Source organism: Rutilus rutilus (genome assembly GCF_951802725.1).
Source record: "Rutilus rutilus genome assembly, chromosome: 7".
Taxonomy (NCBI): Eukaryota; Metazoa; Chordata; class Actinopteri; order Cypriniformes; family Leuciscidae; genus Rutilus; species Rutilus rutilus.
In genome coordinates, this window is record NC_140221.1 from 4310641 (window position 1) to 4333814 (window position 23174).

General features: G+C 37.6%; 1 protein-coding gene across 5 annotated transcripts in view; it reads left to right on the forward strand.

Moving 5' to 3' along the window:
* Window positions 1–17981, forward strand: part of dlg4a (discs, large homolog 4a) — a 164924-nt gene extending 146943 nt beyond the window's left edge. For all 5 annotated transcript variants that reach the window (XM_084413721.1, XM_084413719.1, XM_084413720.1 and 2 more), the window contains 11 exons: window positions 817–919; window positions 2254–2368; window positions 4107–4283; window positions 5434–5476; window positions 6981–7011; window positions 7135–7182; window positions 10678–10779; window positions 12713–12885; window positions 12962–13074; window positions 13185–13276; window positions 16432–17981. In XM_084413721.1, the coding sequence (XP_084269847.1) occupies window positions 817–919; window positions 2254–2368; window positions 4107–4283; window positions 5434–5476; window positions 6981–7011; window positions 7135–7182; window positions 10678–10779; window positions 12713–12885; window positions 12962–13074; window positions 13185–13276; window positions 16432–16538 (1104 nt within the window). In that variant the 3' untranslated portion in view covers window positions 16539–17981. The remainder of the gene's footprint in view (window positions 1–816; window positions 920–2253; window positions 2369–4106; window positions 4284–5433; window positions 5477–6980; window positions 7012–7134; window positions 7183–10677; window positions 10780–12712; window positions 12886–12961; window positions 13075–13184; window positions 13277–16431) is intronic.
* Window positions 17982–23174: the final 5193 nt, after the last annotated feature.

Genomic DNA, 23174 nt, shown 5'->3' on the forward strand with positions numbered 1-23174 from the left:
CAGCTCCAGTCGAATCACATGTTTCGAATCTAGAATCACAGTACAGAAAATACCATGATGTGCCTGACAACTGCAGCTAATGCTGGACATGATGGCGGATCAATGTTTAATGATTTACTATACGTACATTCTGTATCTTTTAATGGAGAGTGCATTCATCTTTGCCCATGAATCATTAATATACACCTGACGATCAAAGATGAAGTGCATAGTGTAACAAATGCTCTTTGCAAAAAATGAGGGAAAAAATCCTATACATCAATATTGTACATATTTATTATAATGCTGAGTATGCTTATCATCATAATATTAATATGCCATTTAAAAGACAGAAATGTTAAAATATATTCGAATTGGAAACACTTTAAATTAATAATGTTTCATTAATAATGTTTCACAATATTACCATTTTTACTTAATCAAAAAGAGTCATTTAAAATCTTACCGACCCAAACTTTCCAACAGTAGTGTGTATTTATGGAAGTCATTTTAGACTCCCATATTGTACATTTTTATTATATTGCTAAATATGCTGATTGTCATAATATCATTATTATTATTATAAAGCTGTTTGGATTAGTTGATGCCAGCATACAGGGATCTGAAAATGCAAATATATCAAAATTGAATTTGGTAAGAGTCTAATATTCACAGCAATAAAGAAAATTTGGTGTTGATATTTAATTTGCTTTCTTAATGCAGCAGTACTGATAACACTGTAGCACTTCTGCCGTTGTCTTGTTGAAGAGTGGTTTAGCAGTAATGTGTTAATAAGGCTGTGAGATGTGTAATATAATGATATGATGTGTTTCTCAGGTGAATGGAGTGGATCTCCGGGTCGCTACACATGAACAAGCAGCGGCTGCCTTGAAGAATGCAGGACAGACTGTAACCATCATCGCTCAGTACAGGCCAGAAGGTCAGAACACACACACACACACACACACACACACATTGGGTTTCCATGTTTTATAGGGACTTTCCTTAGACATAATGATTTTATACTGTACAAACTGTATATTATATTCCCTTGCACTAAACCGACCAATCACAGAAAATCTTCTGCATTTTCAAAAAACATCATTTAATATGATTTATAAGCTGTTCTCCTCATGGGAACCAAAAATGTTTTTGTCCCTATAACTTAGGGTTTACCTGAACCACACACACACACACCTGACAATCCTACACACTGGGTCCAAATTTAGCACTTACTAAATACAGGTTAAAAAAGAAAATAAATAAAATGTTAATGGACAGTTTACAGTTAATCTTATAGGAACTAAAAAAACATGTGTGTTTGTGCTATATTTCTTTAAAATAATCAGCTCTTGTTTAGATATTTTGCTATATAATGCATACACTATATGTTTATACATTTTTATTTGTGGCTGAAATCTCGAATAGTTTTTGGGACCACTGTATACACTAGCGTCAGTGGCAGCGCTAGGCTTTCTGGGGCTCGAGCCCCGTTAGACATTTGCAGCAGCATAGCACCGCCATTAATAAATGTTTTAATGTGTGTATATCTGTATAAACAATGGTCTTGATGAGGGGAGGAGTCAAATCAGCCACGCTCAGGTACGACACGCATTAGAGAATAGTGATGATCATATTAAGCTCCTCATCAACAGTATCATAATGAAGCGCTATTACTGTAAATATGAAGCAAAAGACCACACACACACACTTCAGACACATCTCAGAATAGCTCAGAAAACAACAACAGACGTATTGTGCTCTTGTAATCTGCTATTGGTGAGTATTATTATATACCCTTTATTATTGTCGAAACCACTGATCTTTTTTTGAAGATGCACTCATGTCATAAATATCAAATAATATTGTTTTTAATATAAATTCTTGCACTCGGTTTGCCCTGGCCTAGAGGAGATGAAAACAGAAGAGGTTGCTTTCGATGATGTAAACAGAGGTCTTTGACTGTTGCGCCTTGTCAAGTCAGAAGTTCAACTTTTAAAAACAGGCCTCGACACCCTGCGCTCTTTTCCATTTTGTTTGCTTTTTAAAAGCACAGATAAATGTATTCTTTTAGCTTACCTCAGTTTTAAAGCCCCCATTACCTGTTCCGACCAGTAGGTGGCACTGTCAGGCCATTGATTCAAAGAGCTGATGAGGAAATAAGATGTTCAGCAAAATGAATAACATGTGCTTAATAACTGTGCACACTTTACAGCGTGACCTTGTAAATTTGTAGTTTTAAGATAAAATGGAAAATTGTGTTTGTTTGTGCAGAGTACAGTCGATTTGAAGCTAAAATTCATGACCTCAGAGAGCAGTTGATGAACAGCAGTATGGGCTCTGGAACAACTACATTACGAAGTAACCCAAAACGAGGGTTTTATATCAGGTAAACATACCACACACACACACACACACCACAACTCTATATTATGCACACACTAATGAAGGAGTCACATGTACAAATCTGGCTTTCAATACTTCCAAATCCATTACCTTCCTCTTCTCTGCATCATTTCCTGTCCTCTTTCCACTATACTCCTCGACAGTATGTATAATATGTGCAGTATGCTCAGTTTTTATGTATGCATGCCCTTCAACATGTTTTAAATTAAAGTCAAATGTATTATACATTTTGTTTTACATTATTTATTCACATAAAATGATTTATATTAAATGCAGTTATCTGAACTTTAGAGTGCTTTTTTTGACCCAATCATTTATGGTTAACTAAAATATACTTTAATGTCATTTTTACTGAAACTTATGTCAAGCATTTAAATATATTTGTAATTAAACATTTATAATGATGAAGTTGCAATTTAGTGCATTTAAAATATATTAACTTTAAATGTAATATTGAATAACACTAAAGTTAAAATTATAATCCAGTACTTTACATGTACTTTAGTGTGTTAGTCAACACATCAAAATAAGTGTGCTTCTTTAAAGCATAATGATTTAAAATGAAACAAAGTGAAACTTTTAATTTGACAATATTACAAAGTACACTTTTTAAAAAGTGTACTTAAGTGTGTTAAGAAAGTCATGAAAGTGGACTCTCTTTAAGTGTACTTTCAAGATTTGAATAACACTATAATAACAAATTCAATATGATTAAGCACACTTGTTTTTCTACAAGCTGAGTACACTGTGTAAATGTATCCCATAATCCACTGCACTCAACTTCACCTTCCCTCTCCAGAGAGACAAATGAACTGGATACTGCTATTTTAATCTCTTTCTCATTATTTAAGTGTTAATTTTTGAGTTGCAATGAGAAGTGTAGCGTTCTATAGTTTCAGATGTGTACTGCTGCATACTGCTTGCTGTTTAACATACTATTTAAAAAATAGGCAACACTGCTCAGTATGCAGAAAGCAATCAGAGGGCTAGTATTCCATACTGAACATAACCAATGAATAACAATGACAAAGGACAAAATATAAGGTCTGTGTTGCTTAAAGGGACGGTTCGGAGTGATTTCAACCTAGGGTCCTTTGCACCATGACCTCGAGCCAAACACCCCCCCAGAAGCCTTTTCCCCTTGGTTGAACATTATTAAAGTTAGAGCTTATTTAGAGATATCAGCCGAATGGCTTAGTGTAGGCGCTAATGGATCCAATGATGTATCTGGTAAATTACCCCACTAATAATGCCCAGAATGGTACCAAACTTCTACAGTAGATCAAATAGGTTCTGTACTCATAAAACGAGGCATTGGAAAGTTTGCAAGTACATCAGGAGTTTATTTAAATAACACTTGCCTGACGGCTAATGCTACCGCTAACCTGGACGTCGACGTCACTTCAGGGGTTTGGGAAAAGCACGTAAAAGTCCTGGCAGAAAGCGATGCATAAGGATGTAGTGTAACGACGAATTATAATCTTAGTGTTAACTAATAATTGTTGCAAACTGGTACTACCAACAAAATATTAGTGCATTCCTGGAACTGGGCATCATGGTGCAAAGGACCCTAGGTTGATTTTACTCCGAACTATCTCTTTAATTTCAACCCAATTCCATGATTTTCCTTTGATGTTCCTCCTTTTCAGTCCTTCTGTCCTCCTTTATCCTCTCTTTTCCCCGTGACTTATGTCTCTCTCTCTCTCTCTCTTGTTTGGCAGGGCTCTGTTTGACTATGATAAGACCGCAGACTGTGGTTTCCTGAGTCAGGCCGTGGGCTTTAGGTTTGGAGATGTGCTGCATGTTTTGGACTGTGGAGATGAGGAGTGGTGGCAGGCCTGCAGAGTCAGTCCTCAGGGGGATGAGGAGGAGGTCGGCTTCATCCCCAGCAAGAGGAGGTGTGTGTGTGTGTGTGTGTGTGTGTGTTATCTCCTCTGTTGTCCTTGAACAAAATAATATTCACACACGGTTACAAGGACGTGCTCTAGAAGCATTTATCCGCACACAGCCCGAACCCTAAAATAGTCATTTTAAAAGACATTTCTGTAATAAATACTTAACTGAAGCTCTATCAACAACATGTGAAATGTTAAAACAAATCATTTTTACTCCTTCCTTAGGTTATAAAAGTGAAAATTAAACTGTTTGGTGTTGGTAAGATTTATTAACTGTAATTTATTCCTGTGATCAAAGCTGAATTTTCAGCATCATTACTCCAGTCTTTAGTGTCACATGATCCTTCAGAAATCATTCTATTATGCGGATTTGATGCTCAAGAAACATTTCTGATTATTATCAATGTTGAAAACAGTTGAACAGCTTCATATGTTTGTGGAAACCATGATACATTTTTAACAGGATTCTTTGATGAATAGAAAGTTTAAAAGAACAGCATTTAAAAGAAATATAAATCTATAACATTCTATGTAAAGAGTCATTCTTATGCGAATCAAGCGGAAGCAACCAAGTTTACCAGCTTTACATTGCCGTGACAGAAATAAGAGATTTTATCATACCAGTCTCACATGAATGTTTTATGACTTTAATCTCGCTTTGGACAAATTCACTACACAGTTGTGCCATTTTTGCATGTGCTATTTCAGCTGTGTAACGGTTGTTTTAACATTGTGTTCATCGAGATTGTCACTCACTTTGCAAAAAGCAAACAGAAACACCTTGAGAGTCAAGAGTGCAGTTAGAATGTCCTCAGAATGAAGGATATTGTGGCAAAACCAATATATATTTTTTTTATATTCAATAGTTAAACAATACCATACAAGCAAGAAAGAGTGCTGTTTTTCCCAAATATCAGCTGTTCGCTCTCGATAAAGTATGCCAGATCGTGGAAGTCTTCTCAAAAACCTAGCTCTCGGAAGATAGTGATTTGCGGGGGGGGGAGTGTTTGCATATTTGCATAATTGCATTTGCATGTGGGAATAAACAACAGCATCAGATGTGCACAATTCCTTCTTAGAGAATTCCCCCTCAGTGTTCCTTTTCCTGTCTTTATTTATCTTGTGTCATTCATTCAACCACTCTCTCTTCTAGGGTTGAGAGAAAAGAGTGGTCGCGCTTGAAGTCACAAGAAAGGGTAAGCTCCATGCAAAAACACAAACAGCTGTTTGCATCCCATGCAGTCATTTTTCTTTAAATTACTCCAAAAACATTGGTCTCTTCTCCTGTGAGATGTGTTTTCCTGCTCTGTAATGGGTTTAGGCTAGCAGTGGTGTGTGTTTGCAGCTCATGGGAGTCTATCAAGGAGTTGTTTAATGAAAGCATTTAAACTCCTGGGCATTGTGAGCACACACAGATCACTGCACACATGCAGACTGTTCTGGGGGTTTCCTCGGGAAGTTCATATTTTAAGCTTATCTTTTTCCTCTCTTTCACTCTCCGGAAGACAGGTAGCTTTTTAGAGCCAATGCAAACACAGCAAATGGTGTGCATTAAGCATGACATTGATGTTTTGCCTGTGTATTTTAGCATTAAAACAATTTTTTCCCACTTGCAATTATGGCATTGTGGTGGTATTCATATATAGAGCTCCTAAAATGACATTTTCATACAAAAAAAAAAAATCACATGCACATCCACATGCTCATGTTACTGGTCCTGGTTTATGTCAATCTAGGTTTCCCAGATGCATTTCCCCCTACTTTGTCACAGGGTTACCTTTGAAAAATAAGTGTGATTAATTGCATTTATTGTGCACTCGTAGTACAAATACTTCAAATCTTAAAATCATATTTTTAAAACACTGTACTTCCAGATAATATATTAATGGAATAAAAGACCACTTAAAAGTACTTAAAGAGACTAAACTTTCATGACTATGTTTGTTAACTTTTTTTTTTTTAAAGTGCACTTTGTAATAATGTCAAATTAAAGGTTTTATTTTAAAGTACATTTTAAAACACTGTTTTAATAGTTTTTTTGTCATGCTTTAAAGAAGTACACTTATTTTGATGTGTTGACTGACATATTAAAGACATTGATTATAATTTTAATTGTAGTGTTATTTGATATTACATTTATAGTTTTAATTGCACATTTATCATCACAAATGTGTAATTACAAATAGATTTAATTACATGACATACCAGTTTAAATAGAAAAAATGACATTAAAGTATATTTTAGTTTACCATAAATGCTTGTCATTTATAAATGCTGTGCATTCGATGGTACACTTACAGTGTATTTCATAAGACAATAATAGAAATTATGAAACGACATATAAAGATGGAATTAAGTCCTACTTAAGTAAAAAAAAAAAAGTTCAGCTAATTGCAGTTATTGTAAATTTTAACTATAATACATTTTCATCTAATGCAATCAAGTGTCTGAAAACATTACATTCAATTCACACTTAAGTATATATTTTTTTTCATAAAAAGTATGCTAAAATATACCTCTGCTCATCTCATTAATACGATATTTCCGACAGGACTTTAAGAAGCATCACACACACTTGTACACTGTTATTACCTCTTCAAGCCAGGACAAATGATGCAATAACTGGATGTTTACAACTGATGTAGGAAACAGTCTATTACACTTTGATAAGTATTGTACCTTATATTTTCCCTTTGACAGGACCGAAGTCGAGACAGTACAGGCTCACAGGGTGAGTTACAACCTTCTTTTCCCTCATAGACAGCACAGTATAGCCCAGAATACACATATATATGTTTTGTTGCTGAATGCATTGCAAACAGAAACTGATGTATGTGTATTTGTTTTCTCTCAGGAAGGGAAGAGGCAGTACGGAGTTACGAGACAGTTGCACAAGTGGAAGGTTGGATAACTCAACTGAGACATTTATACGTTGGCTCTGATACAAACCCCAGTGAGATACCTTGCTTTCTACGGTGTACGCAGGCAGCATTACATCTAATTTAATGAGACTCAATTCAGACACGGCATATATAGACAACAGCAACCACACCAATAGCGCTCCTCATGTAAAGTGCACTAACGCTGAGAGTTCATTTGAATAGAGTACTACTGATGTGAAATCAGACATTTCTAGATGCAACTATTGTTATAGACAGTTTTCAGCAGCGGTGTCAAGTATTTGAGTAGATGTGATTAGTTACTGTACTTAAGTGTCTTTTTGGCTACTCTGTACTTGGATTATCAGCATCTTTTAGTGTCTACTTAACCACATTTTTTGATTATGTACTCCAGTACATTTGTAATGAGTAATGCAATTACTCATTACATTTTGCATGGCACAAACTTTTTCTGCAGCAATTTCTGCTACAAAAGAAGCGATATCGCCATCTACAGGACATTGAAGGTACTATATCTTGTGCGTTTTGCCCTTATTCATCTAAACTTGTCAACTAGGCTTTTTTTACACGAATGTGAGTGCATTAGCAGGCAGTGGTGAAGAGCAGGTGTTTCATGAGATGAGGACATGTCGTGATACACCTCAGTCAGGTTAGACGCCATATTTAATATATCGCCAATGAAAACGAGGCTGTGAGGGATAGACATAGTCTTTTCAATGGCATACACTGTATAAAGGTCCTAGTTCACAACTTTTTAAACTGTCTTATGGAGTTTCTGTTTACTTAAAGTTGTTTTTCAGAAACAGTTTGTTGTTAAACAACAGTGCAATCGACTGAACACACTGTATTCTGTCCCTCAGCCTCGTTTTCATTCCCATCCAAAATTAAATATGGCACTACCCTGACTAAGGTCTATTATTATAATTACAAGATCGACTCTGAGCTGTTCATGTCCTCGGACTCTGAATTATGCATTTCTATGGCAACACTATCAACGCTTTAATGAATTTGCAGTGATCACATGAGACTTTTGAGTTTTGAGTAAGTTCTGTAGACATTTAAGAGGCTGTTGTCGACTTTGATTTATTGCAATATTGAGGTGTTCAGTTTTATTTTGATTCACTGGCATGTCTTGTTGAGGACTAGTGCATCTTTGAGCCTACATTCAGTATGAGTGCAAAATCATTAAAATCAGATTCTCTGACCCCCGGTTTCACAGACGAGGTTTAAGTCTAGTCTCAGACTAAACTGCATGTTTGAGCTGTTTTAACTGAAAGCAACTCGCACTGATATATCTTAAAATATGTCAGTGCTATTGTTTTGTCTCAAGATGCACACCATGTTTTGTTCTAAGGCACGTTCATAAAAGCCTAACTGAACTTAGGCCTAATCCTGGCTTAATCTAAACCCTGTCTGTGAAACCAGGCCTAAGACTTGTACTCAAGTCGTACTGGAATTGGTGACTTGTAACTTGTAATGAAGTCATTTTCGCAGTAAGGTATCTCCACTTTTACTTAAGTATGGTTTTCTGGTACTCTTTACACTTCTGCTTTTCAATACTGAATAATAATATACATATTTTTTAAACTTGTCAGCCTTATCCACAAAGCAAGCGTGCAAGTATACTTTGTTTTTTCCTGCGTAGGTTATCGTATGCGAACAGTGAGCTTGACACAGTTCTTTATCATCGTCACAGTGTGCCACATTCAGTATAAACCTTATTGATGATGCACACTATCAGCGGCGTCGCTAGAGGGAAGATTGAGTGACGATTGAGTGACGATTCTAGGAGCCACTGTGATTTCATCCGAGGGAGACCCTCCTGAAAACCATACTTATTCCTGGCTTGAAACTGATGGGAAATTGATGGACCTGTGCTGCAGATCTATGGATGTTTTGCTTTAGAAGTTGAGTAAAATTAAAGGGATAGTTCACCCAAAAATGAAAATTCTGTCGTTCCAAACCTGTGAAACTTTCGTTCATCTTCGGAAAACAAATGAAGATCTTTTTGATGAAATCTGAGAGATTTTTGTCCCTCCATTGACAGCTATGCAACTACAGTGTTTCCCACACATAGACTAATTCGTGGCAGTGCGCCACAGAATCAACAACGGCCGCCACATATTGCGTTTCGTTATTCTTTTTTTTTTTACGCTATTTAAAACATGCAGCATATTCATTCAGCTGCATTTCCTTTCCCTGCTCTCCCTCCTTCCTCTGTCACTCACGCGTCTCTCTCTCTCACACACACACACACACACAGCCCCTCCCCTCCCCTCCTTGCACACCGTGTCTGTCGCCATGAAAACGAGATCAATAAATATTTTATATTCTGAATACAACGATGTCAGTGTGTTAATGTTGGAGTCCCGACCCTTTGCAAACAAGCGATTGCGCCTTCTTTAGTAAGTTAACTAATGTTAGTCGCAAGTTTGCGGTAAAATGCACGCAGTTGGGTTGTCAAGGTCAAAACACTAAATAAGTTGTTATGTCATTTTTAGGGTGTTAAATGTGTGGATTTTGTGAAGGTGTGAAGCATTTTTGATTAATATTTAATATAATAAAGTTCTGTGTATCGAATTATTAACAAAGGAATTATTTTGTATACCCCCCCCCCCACACACACACACACACACACCACAAATTGCTTGCTAATCTGTGGGAAACACTGCAACTACCACTTTGACGCTTCAATAAGTTCATGAAGAGATCGTAAAACTAATCCATATGAATTGAGCGGTTTAGTCCAAATTTCCTAAAGAGACTCGATCACTTTATATGACGAACAGATTGAATTTAGGCTTTTATTCACATATAAACATTCATCAACTCACACACCAGTTGTGGTAAACGTAAGCTCAAGCATGTTCGCTTGATGTGCAAGAACCAATGAGGTTCATTCTCGCGTTACGCATCACGTTTGATCTTCAGCAAGAACCAATGAGGTTCATTCTCGTGCGTCAACCAGGTTCGGTTGAGCTTCTGTTTATGTTTGCTGATCAATGTTTAAATGTGAATAAAAGCCTAAATTCAATCTGTTCATCATATAAAGCGATCGAGTCTCTTCAGAAAAGTTTGGACTAAACCGCTCAATTCATATGGATTAGTTTTACGATCTCTTCATGAACTTATTGAAGCGTCAAAGTGGTAGTTGCGTAGCTGTCAATGGAGGGACAGAAATCTCTCAGATTTCATCAAAAAGATCTTCATTTGTGTTCTGAAGATGAACGAAAGTCTTACAGGTTAGGAACGACATGAGGGTGAGTAATTAATCATTTTCATTTTTGGGTGAACTGTCCCTTTAAGCATTTTCTAAGCTTCATTTTGCTGCCTACAGTTTTTGTATGGGGAGCGCACCTATAGCTCACTAGGGTTGGGAACTGAGCCACTGAGTTTCTAGCTTATGTCATATTGTTCTTTCTCCTCACATCCATTTTTGCTTTGTCTACCAGTGTATGTATTCGTACAGTCTCTGTCTCATCTCTCATCCAATTTAGTGCACTACGCGAGGCCGATCATTATTCTGGGGCCGGTGAAGGACCGAGTGAATGATGACCTGCTGTCTGAGTTCCCAGACAAGTTTGGCTCTTGTGTCCCTCGTAAGTATTCCTCAGCTCTGTCGTCACGCTCGGATGCATACTGCTCTCAAAAGTGCCAAGAGCTTTCTCAACAATGGTCTGATTTGGCTTCATGCAATTTCCGTCTTCAGAAATCATTCTGATTTGGTGCTCAACAAACATTTTTTTATTATTTATCAAAAACAGTTGTGCCGCTTCATATTTTTGTGGAAACCATAATACAGTTTTTTTTTTCAGGATTCTTTGATGCATATGAACTTCAAAAGAACAGCATTTATTTAAAATAGAAATCTTCTGTAACATTATAAATGTATTTACTGTCACTTTTGATCAATTGAATGCGTCCTTGCTGAATAAAAGTGTAAGTGTCACTTTTTTAAATCACACCCCAACCTTTTAAATGGTAGTGTATCACAGTCTTAAATGGTAGTGTTGCCTTGGCTTGCTCAGTTGGGGATATTCTGGGGATCTAATTTGATTTTATCAATAAATTCCACTAGAAACAAACCTTGTTGTATTATTTTAATTTAATACTGTGAAGCTGCTTTGATACAATCTGTATTGTGAAAAGCGCTATACAAATATACTTGACTTGACTTGACTTGACAGTCTCTAAACATATTAAACAGCACAGCACATTGATAATAATCAGAAATGTTTCTTGATTATCAAATCAGCATATTGGAATGATTTCTGAAGGATCATGTGACACTGAAGAGTAATGATGCCTCACTGACATGGTCTGAACACTAGGAACAAATGTGCAAGATTAAAAGTGCAAACATCACAACTAAACAAGGATACTTTGTTATGATAAACTTTGATATGTTGGCTTGCCTGAAAGCTTGACTGACACAGACAGACACATAGATATACAGACAGACAGACATATGATAGATAGATAGATAGATAGATAGATAGATAGATAGATAGATAGATAGATAGACAGATAGATAGATAGATAGATAGATAGACAGACAGACAGACAGACAGACAGACAGACAGACAGACAGATAGATAGACATACAGACATACAGATAGATAGATAGACAGACAGACATACAGATAGATAGATAGATAGATAGATAGATAGATAGATAGATAGATAGATAGACACAGATAGATAGATAGATAGACAGACAGATAGATAGACATACAGATATATAGATAGATAGATAGACATACAGATAGATAGATAGACATACAGATAGATAGAGACATACAGATAGATAGATAGATAGATAGACAGACAGATAGATAGATAGATAGATAGATAGATAGACAGACATACAGATAGATAGACAGACAGATAGATAGATAGACAGACAGATAGATAGACAGACAGATAGATAGACATACAGATAGATAGATAGATAGACAGACAGATAGATAGATAGATAGATAGACAGACATACAGATAGATAGATAGATAGATAGATAGACAGACATACAGATAGATAGACAGACAGATAGATAGATAGACAGATAGATAGATAGATAGACATACAGATAGATAGAGAGATAGACATACAGATAGATAGATAGAAAGATAGAGACATACAGATAGATAGATAGAGACATACAGATAGATAGATAGATACATACAGATAGATAGATAGATAGATAGATAGATAGATAGATAGATAGATAGAGACATACAGACAGATAGATAGACATACAGATAGATAGAGACATACAGATAGATAGATAGATAGATAGATAGATAGATAGATAGATAGATAGGAATTTATCTTTAAAACTCTAAAACACAAGAAATACATTATATTTTGCTGTCACAGTTCTGATTTCATAAAAAAACTATTTTGAAGCTTGCCCAAAATGTCTTCACTTACTATAAGCAGTAAACAGCCATTCTCAACACAATTGTGTTGTGCGCTGCCAATAAGTGTGACTGATATCATAGTCATGAGATGATGTCATCGCTCTTTCTCAGATACGACGCGACCCAAGCGGGAATATGAGGTGGATGGACGGGACTACCATTTTGTGTCGTCGCGGGAACAGATGGAGAAAGACATTCAGAACCATCGTTTCATTGAGGCGGGCCAGTACAACAGTCACCTGTACGGGACCAGCGTCCAGAGCGTGCGAGAGGTGGCAGAACAGGTACGTCTGAAATAAAACCACGAACTCGTGCATCACTTTTGCAAATCTTAATATGCATGTCTATTTTTGTGAGCAGCAGGGAAAGCACTGTATTCTGGATGTGTCCGCAAACGCAGTTCGTAGACTACAGGCTGCACAGCTTCACCCAATCGCCATCTTCGTACGGCCCAAATCACTGGAGAACGTCCTGTACGTAACCGCAAACAACTACACAAATACTTCAAATTGAGCCTGTGTGTGTTTAGCTGTAAATGTTGCCGAAACATGACAACTGATGGGGTCTGTGCTGTATTATCCAGAGAGATCAACACACGTTTAACTGAGGAACAAGCCAGGAAAGGTATGGACCGCGCTATTAAACTGGAGCAAGATTTCCTGGAGTGCTTCTCTGGTAAGACATTTTCATGTAACTAATTACTAATTACTAGGCCAGATTTACTAACAGCTTGCTCCAGATACTGTGCAAAAATACTGTCAGGATTTACTAAAGACACTCAGTGAAAAATTAGCGCTGAAAAGGCTTGGACAGGGTTATTTTTGTGGCTGATCTTATTGCATATGCATTCGTAGGAGTTTCCCTTTCAGACGCAACATTTATGGGAGTAGAATATTTAAATGAATCACGAAAGGCGATTTAATAAGGTTTTTGCAAGGTTACAAGGTTTCGTCAATCTACTGGTATTTGCGCCATTATTTACCAACGAAAAAAGCACCAGTCGCTAATTTGCGCTGCTCTCTGTAGATTGTGTTTGTCATTGTGGAAATGATCCGGCTGAGTCTGTGTTCTTTAACTTGTGTCGTCACTTTCCACTTCTATCTGAGCTTTTGTAGAATTGCGCTCTCACGCTAATGTGCCCTGTTTAGTCAATCCGGCCCAGAATCTGCTGGCTTTTCACTGATTTGGGGAGAAAATGTGCAGAATTCGAAGGGAATGGGAATGATGCAACCTGAAGGCTTGATTGAATTAGCCAAAATATTTAATGAAGGAACATGTGTGTAGAATTTTGAGAAGGATGGGTGTTACTTATTTGTCATTTATGTACATGTGACACAATGAGCCAGATTTACTAACAGCTCGCTCCAGCGCAAACCCTCTGTTGGCAATAAAAACGACAGTGTCAGGATTTACTAAAGTCACGCTGAGAGAAATTGGCAATAAAAAGGCATGGGCAGTTATTTTTGCTCCTGACCTTATTTGTAAGAGTTTCCCTGTCATACATTTATGGACCGAGTATTAAATGAATCATGCAACATGATTCACTAAAGTTTGCGGGAGTCAGTTTACTGCTATTTGTGCCATTATTTACCACCCCAAAAAAGCTGGCATGTCTTAACCGATTTTGCGTTGAATTTGCGCATCGTCAAAAGATCATCCGCAGAACTTCCCACTGCCATCTGCACTGCACATTAGATTTAAGTTTAGTAAATCTGACCCAGTATATTTTTGGCCTCATTAATGTGCAGAATGAATCTATATTTAAATCACTCTTTTGCAATTTAGAAATATGACCATTTACATACATGGTTTTTATTAACAATACACACAAAAATGCTGCACACATGCACCAATTTCTATATAAGTGTAGTTTTACATATGATTTAGATTTAAAAATTGCATGAAAATTACCGGTTTTAAATGAGCTGTATATCACTGTAAAAGCAAGAGTGGTATTACAAATAATTTATACGTCTTAATGCATCAAATTAATCTAAAGGTGCAGTTTATGAACGCGTGTTTTTATGCACGATTTACACTGGAATTAGTTTTGAGTGTGTTTCAAGAATGGGGCCCATTGAAGGTGTATCTCTTTGTATCATTTTTATTGAAGTTTATGTGTCATGTCTGTTTTTGGTTTTGGCAGGGAATCACATGACATGACTATGACCAATTACCAGAGGTGTGAAGTCCAGGGGGCAGAAAGTAAAAGTCCTGCCATATGTTTATTCCACCCATGAACTCGGCCAGCTGATGTCACTAATTAGTTCTCTCTCCTGGCTGAAAGAATGTGCTAATTAGCAAATCCAGGTGATTGGAACAAAACACTGAGAAGGACTTTTACTTTCTGAACCTGGACTTTACACCTCTGCTAATTGACCGTTCGCAAAGACCCGCCCCCTTTAGTTACTGTTGCTATGTCCGACAAGCCACGCTGCTCTCACGCCACACGTTCTCACGCAGTGAAAAATACATCGCGGAGCAGAGAGGACACTGACAACCCGCTGACAGACAGGACAGACCAGCTTTACTTTTGATATGAAATTTATACGAAATTTAAACAATAAATAGCGTTTTGTGGCTCTTTAATGTGTCTGACAGATCGCTGGAGAGCCTCAAAGCTGCTCGTGAACCGATCATCTCTTCCTTCTAGTTCATTTATAGCATCAAATAAACATGAATGAACATCAGAATGTTGTTTTAACTGTTGAAAGACGTCAGTACACTCCGCTTTTCAAGTTCAAATCCTCCATCGTTAATAGGGCTGTCACTTTACGGTCGAAAATCGATTGCACAATCGATCGAACCAATCAACGCAAGTTTCGAAAACGAAAATAGGGAATCGATTTTAACGGTCTTTTCTCGGAGCGCGTCCAGCTCATCACGATACACCCGCAGCGAACGCGCGTCACACAACAACCTTAGGCTCTGACACACACATAACAGCAAATTATACTTCTGCATAACGTGTCTCTTTTTACTACAAAACTGATTTTACAATCGATTCAATGAATATTTATGTCTCAAAAATTGAACAGGATTTTTTCACAAAAGTGACTATCTACTAACTCTCCTGACTGCTTTGTCGGACAAAAAGAGTCAATAGAGAACCTAAGTCCCTCCCCTTCCAGTGGACCACCATGGGACCTTATTTCGGAAAAATATTGTATGGTAGTCAATGGCGAGAGACAACAAATATTTTGATCTCGTTTGAATTGTGCCCTGAATTACACATATGATGTTTGTCAATTTAAAAGATACATTTTAAAGTCAAGAAAGTCGCATTTGATGTAAAACTGTTGAGGTATAAGACTATGAAAATACGTAATTACAGAGACTAAGATGTGACGTCATACCTTTTCTCTCAATGAATGAAGCTAACTTTACTGAAGCTAACGTCGGTCATTTTTTCTATAGTCTTACGTTATAATCGTAACGTTACGCCGTCATGCCTGAGTGTTTTGTACCAGACTGCACACATACGAGCAACGGATCTTGTGACGTACATAGTGCGAGACGAGAGATGCAGTTCATTGAGCGATTTTCACATAAAACTAAATGTTGCTCTTCTGTTTTATGACAAACTGCGACTTTCTTGACTTTCATAATTACCTTTTAAATTGACAAACATCATATGTGTAATTCAGGGCACAGTTCAGACGGAATAAAAAGATAAGTCGTCTCTCGCCTCTGACTACCATACATATTTTTTCCGAAGTAAGGTCCCATGAGCCGGAAGCGAAGGGGCGGGACTTAGGCTCTCTATTACATAACAAAAGACACGGAAACATCAATGTGAACGTCATTTTCTGCTGTTGTCTGTTTCGCAGCGATCGTGGAGGGCGACAGCTTCGAGGAGGTTTATCACAAGGTGAAAACTGTGATCGAGGAGCAGTCAGGGCCTTATATCTGGATTCCCACCCGGGAGCGTCTGTGAGAGTCCATCCAGAGCCAACACCACCTCTCCCAGTCACCATTCAGCCTGGACCGAGGACTCGACTCGCAGAGCTCACGAGAAACAGACAGAGAGAGAGAGGGAGAGATGGAGGAGTGGAAGAGAGGGAGAAGTCACAGAGACACCAGGAAACATGATGGAGTGGAACAGCACAGGAGCTGCCTCTCTTTTCCTCCTTTCCCTAGCCTCCTTTTTCTGCTTTTAACTTCCTTCCTTCCTTTCTCTGTCTTTCTCTCAGTCCTTCTCTGTTTCTTTCTGGCTTTCTCTCTGAATAACGTCCTCTCGCACAGGACTGGTGAGCTGTTTTTACTCTGTCACGAACTGGGATGCTACAAAGAAATTTTGTATATCGTCAGATTCCCTCTCGCTCTCTCCGAAACAGGAAGCCAGGAAGAGGAGAGAGATGAGCGACCGCCTTGGCTTTTACTGGAATGAGACTTTCAAGAGCGATTCCTGATTAAAGGAGCTCGTTTTACAACACTAAAGGTGAATCGAACTGAATTATGAAAGTATATTTATCAGTATCAATAATGCGCTGAAATCTTCAATATCAAAGATATTACGACTACTCAGAGACTGGCGTTCACCCACAGTTATCAGCATCAAGGGCGTTTAATTCCTTTTACAAAATTTGAAGTGCTTGATGTGTGCTTTCTGAAATCCAGGAGGTTCAGTCCTTCGAATGTTCCCCTTAAACCGTTCGCAGCTAGTTCATCACATCGACTGGATAAGAAGAAAGGGAAGACTCTCATTCTGCACATCATCATAGAAAGCCACATGCTTGATATTCAGTTTTCTTTGATTTCCTTGCGCTTACATGTAAACATGCACATGTCGACACATTTGCCGCCTTCTATCTGGATCTTCTTGCAATAGCCTGATTGATGTTTTCCTTTGAGCTGAAATTCATTTCCCCCGAGCGCCTCAGCTCTCACACACACACACACAGACTCCAGCCTGCTCTTTAATGTGCAATATCGGGCTCTTCCTTAATCTTCTCATAATGTAACGAATTTTAGCCATGCTTGGATCTTGAAGTCATCGGTAAATTATCAAACGTAATACTTTTCGGCATTTTAACATTCCCGTTGGGTTGAGATCACACTTGTGCTGAAAGGCTACGTTCACACCGCAACACCGATCCCACCTTCCCGCTCAAATCCGTTTCTTGTGTTCGATCTGGCCCATATCAGAAACCTGAGGAATACCTTGATGTTTTTAAATTATGGTAATATGATATCATTTTTGTTTAAACAGCCAGTAGCTGTTCTCTGTCTTTTTCACAGCAAAGTAGGGATGCACCGATATGAACATTTTGACCGATACCGATAACCGATAATTCTTTATCTTTGAAAGCCGATAACCGATATATTGGCCGATAAATCTAAATCCACATTTTTATGTCATTTTTGAGAGCCTGATTACAAAAACAAAAGTTTCACCATTAAAATCCATGTTCTAAACACACAACTATGATGTTCTCATTATAATTTTATGCACAAACTGTATTTTCCTGAATCTGAAGTGTCTCAGCTGAAGGAAACAATCCATTATTTATCGGCTTTAATATATCGGCCAAATTTTCTTATCGGGCCGATAACGATAACATAAAAAATTAACCGACATCAGCCGACACCGATATGGTGGCCGATATATCGTGCATCTCTACAGCAAAGGTTATAAAAAAAAGGTAAATCAGGCGTTTTATGACGAATGTCAAGTTAAACTCTCCTGATTGTACACTCCGGAGGTCAAGGTTTGGCCGGTAAACATGGTGATTACACCATTTTCTGGCCATCCTTCTCCTTTAAAAGCCATTCTTAAGTAGTAGCTTATTTTGATGAAAGCGAATAGTTCACTTAGTCATAATTTGCTCACCCTCAAGTTGTTTCAAACCTGCTTCTTTCTTCTGCTGAACACAAAAGAAGACATTTTGAAGAATGTCGGTCACCAAACAGTTGCCTATGGGGTCCCAATGGGGTCCATCAACTGTTTGGTGACCGACATTCTTCAAAATATCCACCTTAAGACGCAAGAAATTCATACAGGTTTGAAACAACTTGAGGGTGAGTAAATGATTACAGAATTTAAATTTTTAAGTGAACTGTTCCTTTAAATCTCAAATATTTGATCATATTACAGTTGATGTTTTTCCAGTACCCCCCTTTTTTGGATGACATCACAGTTCAGGATAGTCGCGAGCTTTGAGACAGTGCATGTACTGTCATCAGAAAACCAACACGATCTCAAAAACAACTATTTTATGTTTTGGTGAATTTGGTGAATGTCTAGGTTTAGGGGCGGAGCTTAAAAAAATAAATAATCGAACATTTTCGTACAAACCATCATATGACTTTACACGAAATCGCCACCTGGTAAAATAGTTCTCATGGTTCATGAGATAAGGTTGGAAATTCAGCATCGTCAAGATCATCAAGTTTTTCTGTGACTCCAGAGTGATTAGTCACGTGATGTTTACGGCTCAGGCGATTGGCTCAGAGTTTAATTCAATGTGATTTTTACGTTTACCCCAATCAGCTGCAATGTGAACGTAGCCTTAATGGCCATTCATTCAGCCCATCTATAAACTCTCTGTTTACACACACACACACACACACTACACACACACACACACAAATACTATCAGGAAAATGGTGTATTGTACAATGTTTTTAATGCCGTGTATCAGATTATAAATAACTCTTGTAATCAAACCAATGAGGCTACTTTGATGCATCTCAATGGCCAGTCAGCGGACATCATCACCGGTTAATCGGTGGGTCGATTATGTCGTGAAGAGGAGCGGCTCTTAATGACGCTGGTTTTAATTAGAATACGATCGTGGGTTCATTATGTTTGATGAGATAAATGAATGGCTGTAATGCCAGGGAATAATCAGCTTAGCTAGCCAAGTTTAACACGAAAGCCTGCCTCCAACTAATTACCCGTCTCACTCATTTGTAAACCGTTTTACCCATAATTCTGAGAGGGTTGACAAAGCGCCCACTTCCACCCCGGCCGACGTGAGAATGGCAGAATGATAAATTGGCTTTTTTACCCTTTTGTGCCGTGACAGCGATGCGGTAAAAATCGATACGCTGCTTTGAGCTCAGAGGGCATCATATTCAAGGTCTAAAGTGAGGACGAAACCGTGGTGTTGCACAGCACTGTCCAGCGCTTTCTGTGGATTTAGGGAGATTTCATTAAATCAATGCCATGAACTTTACCACAGTGATTAATGGAAACGCAGACTTCGAGGGGGAAACGGACACAGTGTTTGTAGGTGATAATAAGAAGATGAAGTGAAACACATTTGCACTTATTAAAGGCAAGATTTGATCAGACGTGATGAACAACAGAAAGAACGGAGGCGTGTTTACTTTCACTTATTTTCCTTTGACCTTTTTGCGTTTGAATTTCGATATTTAAGTGTGTTTGGAGTGCAGTGACAGTTTCTTTCTTGCCGGTATTTTTATTTATAGATTTTATATGATCGTTTATTTAATTGTTTCCTGCTTTGTTTTTGTGTGAAGACTGAGACTGCTTTTGCTGTGCTTTCCGAAGTGGAGCTGCACACAATCAAATGTGAAAACTGGAAGTTAAAAATTCAACTTTACTGTGAAATTTTCAAATATTTTTTTAAACAATTTGCACGCATTACACATCCCACATACGGATAGCTTTTCTAAACGTAGCCCATAAATAAATTTCCCAAATCATACTATTAGCTACATAAACTAATAAAAAATATGAACGTATATTCCTGTCTGAATGAGCTGCACAAAACACACACACACACACACACAATGTATTACCAAGAGAAATATATGACTTCACTCTTACTAGAATGAAATATGAGTTGAATTTATTAATTTATTTGAAAGAATCAAATGTATTTTATCGATTTGTATTTGCCATATTCTAATTATCCTGAACAGATTGAACATATTGCTTTTATTTTAAAAAAAAGAAGAAGAAGAATTATGAAAATACAACAATGCCATCTGATGCAAAAGTATATTTAAATGATTTATCTTAAAAGAGAGATTTACCAATGACAGTATGGGATTATAAAAATGTTTCATTTCAGTGAGATGCTTGTTGTAAATTAGCTACAGAAATAATAAAACTAATTATGTTAACAAGTGTCCTGTAGAAGTTATTTTTTGTTATGGAGTGGATGGGTAATGAGTGACTACACACTACACTTTTTTGCAGTATGCATACTGTGCACTATTTTTTTTTTCTTTATAAATAGCCCTCATCAGCATGTTTAATTGTGAATGTCATTAAAAAAATGTCTTTATTTTTATGTTTAATGTAAAGTTGGCATGAAACTGAAGTTGCAATAGTCCTTTGTTCCCTATTGTGACGTATATCCGAGTGAAACGGCTTCTCGAACAAGAACAAATTTAGGGCGGGACTTGGTTTTGTCCATGGGGAATTGATTGGATGGTTGTGGTTTGTCATTGGTGGATCTCATGTGAGTGACAGGTTGGCCCCGCCCTCATGCCAGAACACACATCATCAGAGAAGAGAGATGTTCGGATTAAAGATTATGAGGATTATATACCCTCATAATTAAAGATTATATACACATGTATGTAAGAAAGAAAAAGAAAAAAGAAGAAGTGCACATGGTGACTTTAATTATCAAACGATAATTCAAGAAAGTGGCTTTAAATGTACAATATTAAGAGCAATAGTAAGACTAGTGCGTTATTGTGTTACTCTGAACAGGCCATGTATCGTAACATCACTGAGTCTCACCAGCCAGCAGGGGGAGCTGTCGAGACACTTGTCTACAATTAAGCACAGAATATTCCAGGCCACTTTATGGGGGGAAAAAAACTGAATCGAACCCATATTTATTATTTCTTTCCATTTACTTTTAACAAAGGCCTGAGCAAAAAAAACAGCATATTCTGTGCTATATTCACCTCGAACACAACTTGCTCAGCAATGTTCAACTTGAATGTGTATATATATTCTCCATCAACTAAGGGAGTTGCACCCTCTTCCTGTGAGGAAGTCAAAGAACAAAGATGCTTCCTTACCGCCCTGATATACAGTAACCTGTGTGAGGGATTTACATGCTAACCTTCAGGGCATGAAGGAGGAATTACTGGACAAAATGGCTTTCAACCAACAGTGCGGTCAAACGTGATTAGCCGTGAAACGCACACACAAACTGTGTATTTTGTGGTATACGGATATCATCTAATCAAATCAAGCGAGGTCTCTAGGTGTGTGTGTGTGTGTGTGTGTGTGTGCATGATTGCAGCTGTACAGTAGATGAAATTAAATGGTGAGATTCCAGTAAAAGTGTGAAGGACGAATTGGGCATGCGTGTGTGTGTCGTGTCTCACCTGAGGGAAGCATTCAGACTGTCAATTGCTTTATTTATCAGCAATGGCTGTCAGAAAGCATTCAGTCACGCCTCTCAGACTAAATGTGAATGAAACAGAGAGAGAGAGAGAAAGAGAGATGACTGGAGTATAAAAAGGAGAAAGACTGAAAAATGGGGTCAAGGAGAAACATAAAGAGTGAGGGGTGTGAAATGGTGTTCTCTAAGAAAGCTGTGCAGAGAAATGAATGAAAACACTGAATTGGTATTGATTTTAGACCAGTGACCAGTTATAAATGGAAATCTAATAATGCAAAAGGAGTAGTTCACTCAAAAAAATGAGTGTTTATTCACCTTCATGTTCTTCCAAACCTGCATTACTGCATTAAATGGAACACAAAACACGTTGGGCAGAAAATTAGGGTGAGTAAATGATTCTAATAAATCAAATTGTCATTTTTGGAAGAATCATTAATTTGAGATGCAAAGAATAGAATAAATTACATTTTTAAAATGAATCAACATATGTATAAGAGCAGATTTGCCAAAAGTGAAGCAAATTGTGCAGTTGCTCAAATAAATAAATGAACAAAAGCTGGTAATTATTGACTTTTACGTTGCTATCCTTATTACAAACAAAAAAAGTGTTATTTTCTAGTTATTATTTTTTTGATTTCATTATAATTCAAATTGCATTTCGTTATGCAATTATAGGCAATTATTAAAATAATATGAATCCTAACTTTTTTTATTATAAAAACGTATAATATTGATTTATATTTTAGTGCTGTCGGGACAGATTGCGCGGGAAATTGCACTAATACGTCATTCGCCCGTGCGTGCCACGTTATGTCCGCACACAGAGAAAAGTAGCTCTGGCTGTGGGAAGTGTGAACCGTGAAGTTGATTGCAAGTTGTTACAACGAATGAGAAAAACTGACCATGGATAATTCAACATGGCAAAACTCACCGGGGTAAAAACAAAGAAACTGTAGTGGCCAACGTGTCCATCCGCTCTGATAGGATCATGTTTGCATGTTTCCAACGGTGTCTCCAACCACAAAAATCCGTGCAGAGGAGGAGAGCCTAAGCACAAACATAACGATGTTCTTCCGCAAGACACATGCAGGTTTATTTTTAACCGCTAGAGGGCCTAAAGTTCGCGTTTTTAACTCTACGGAATTGTCCCGCTTTTCATGTTTTCACTGTTATACGGTAGGGGGCGCTATTACACATCTTCTGAAACAGGCGAAGAAGAAGCAGAAACAAGC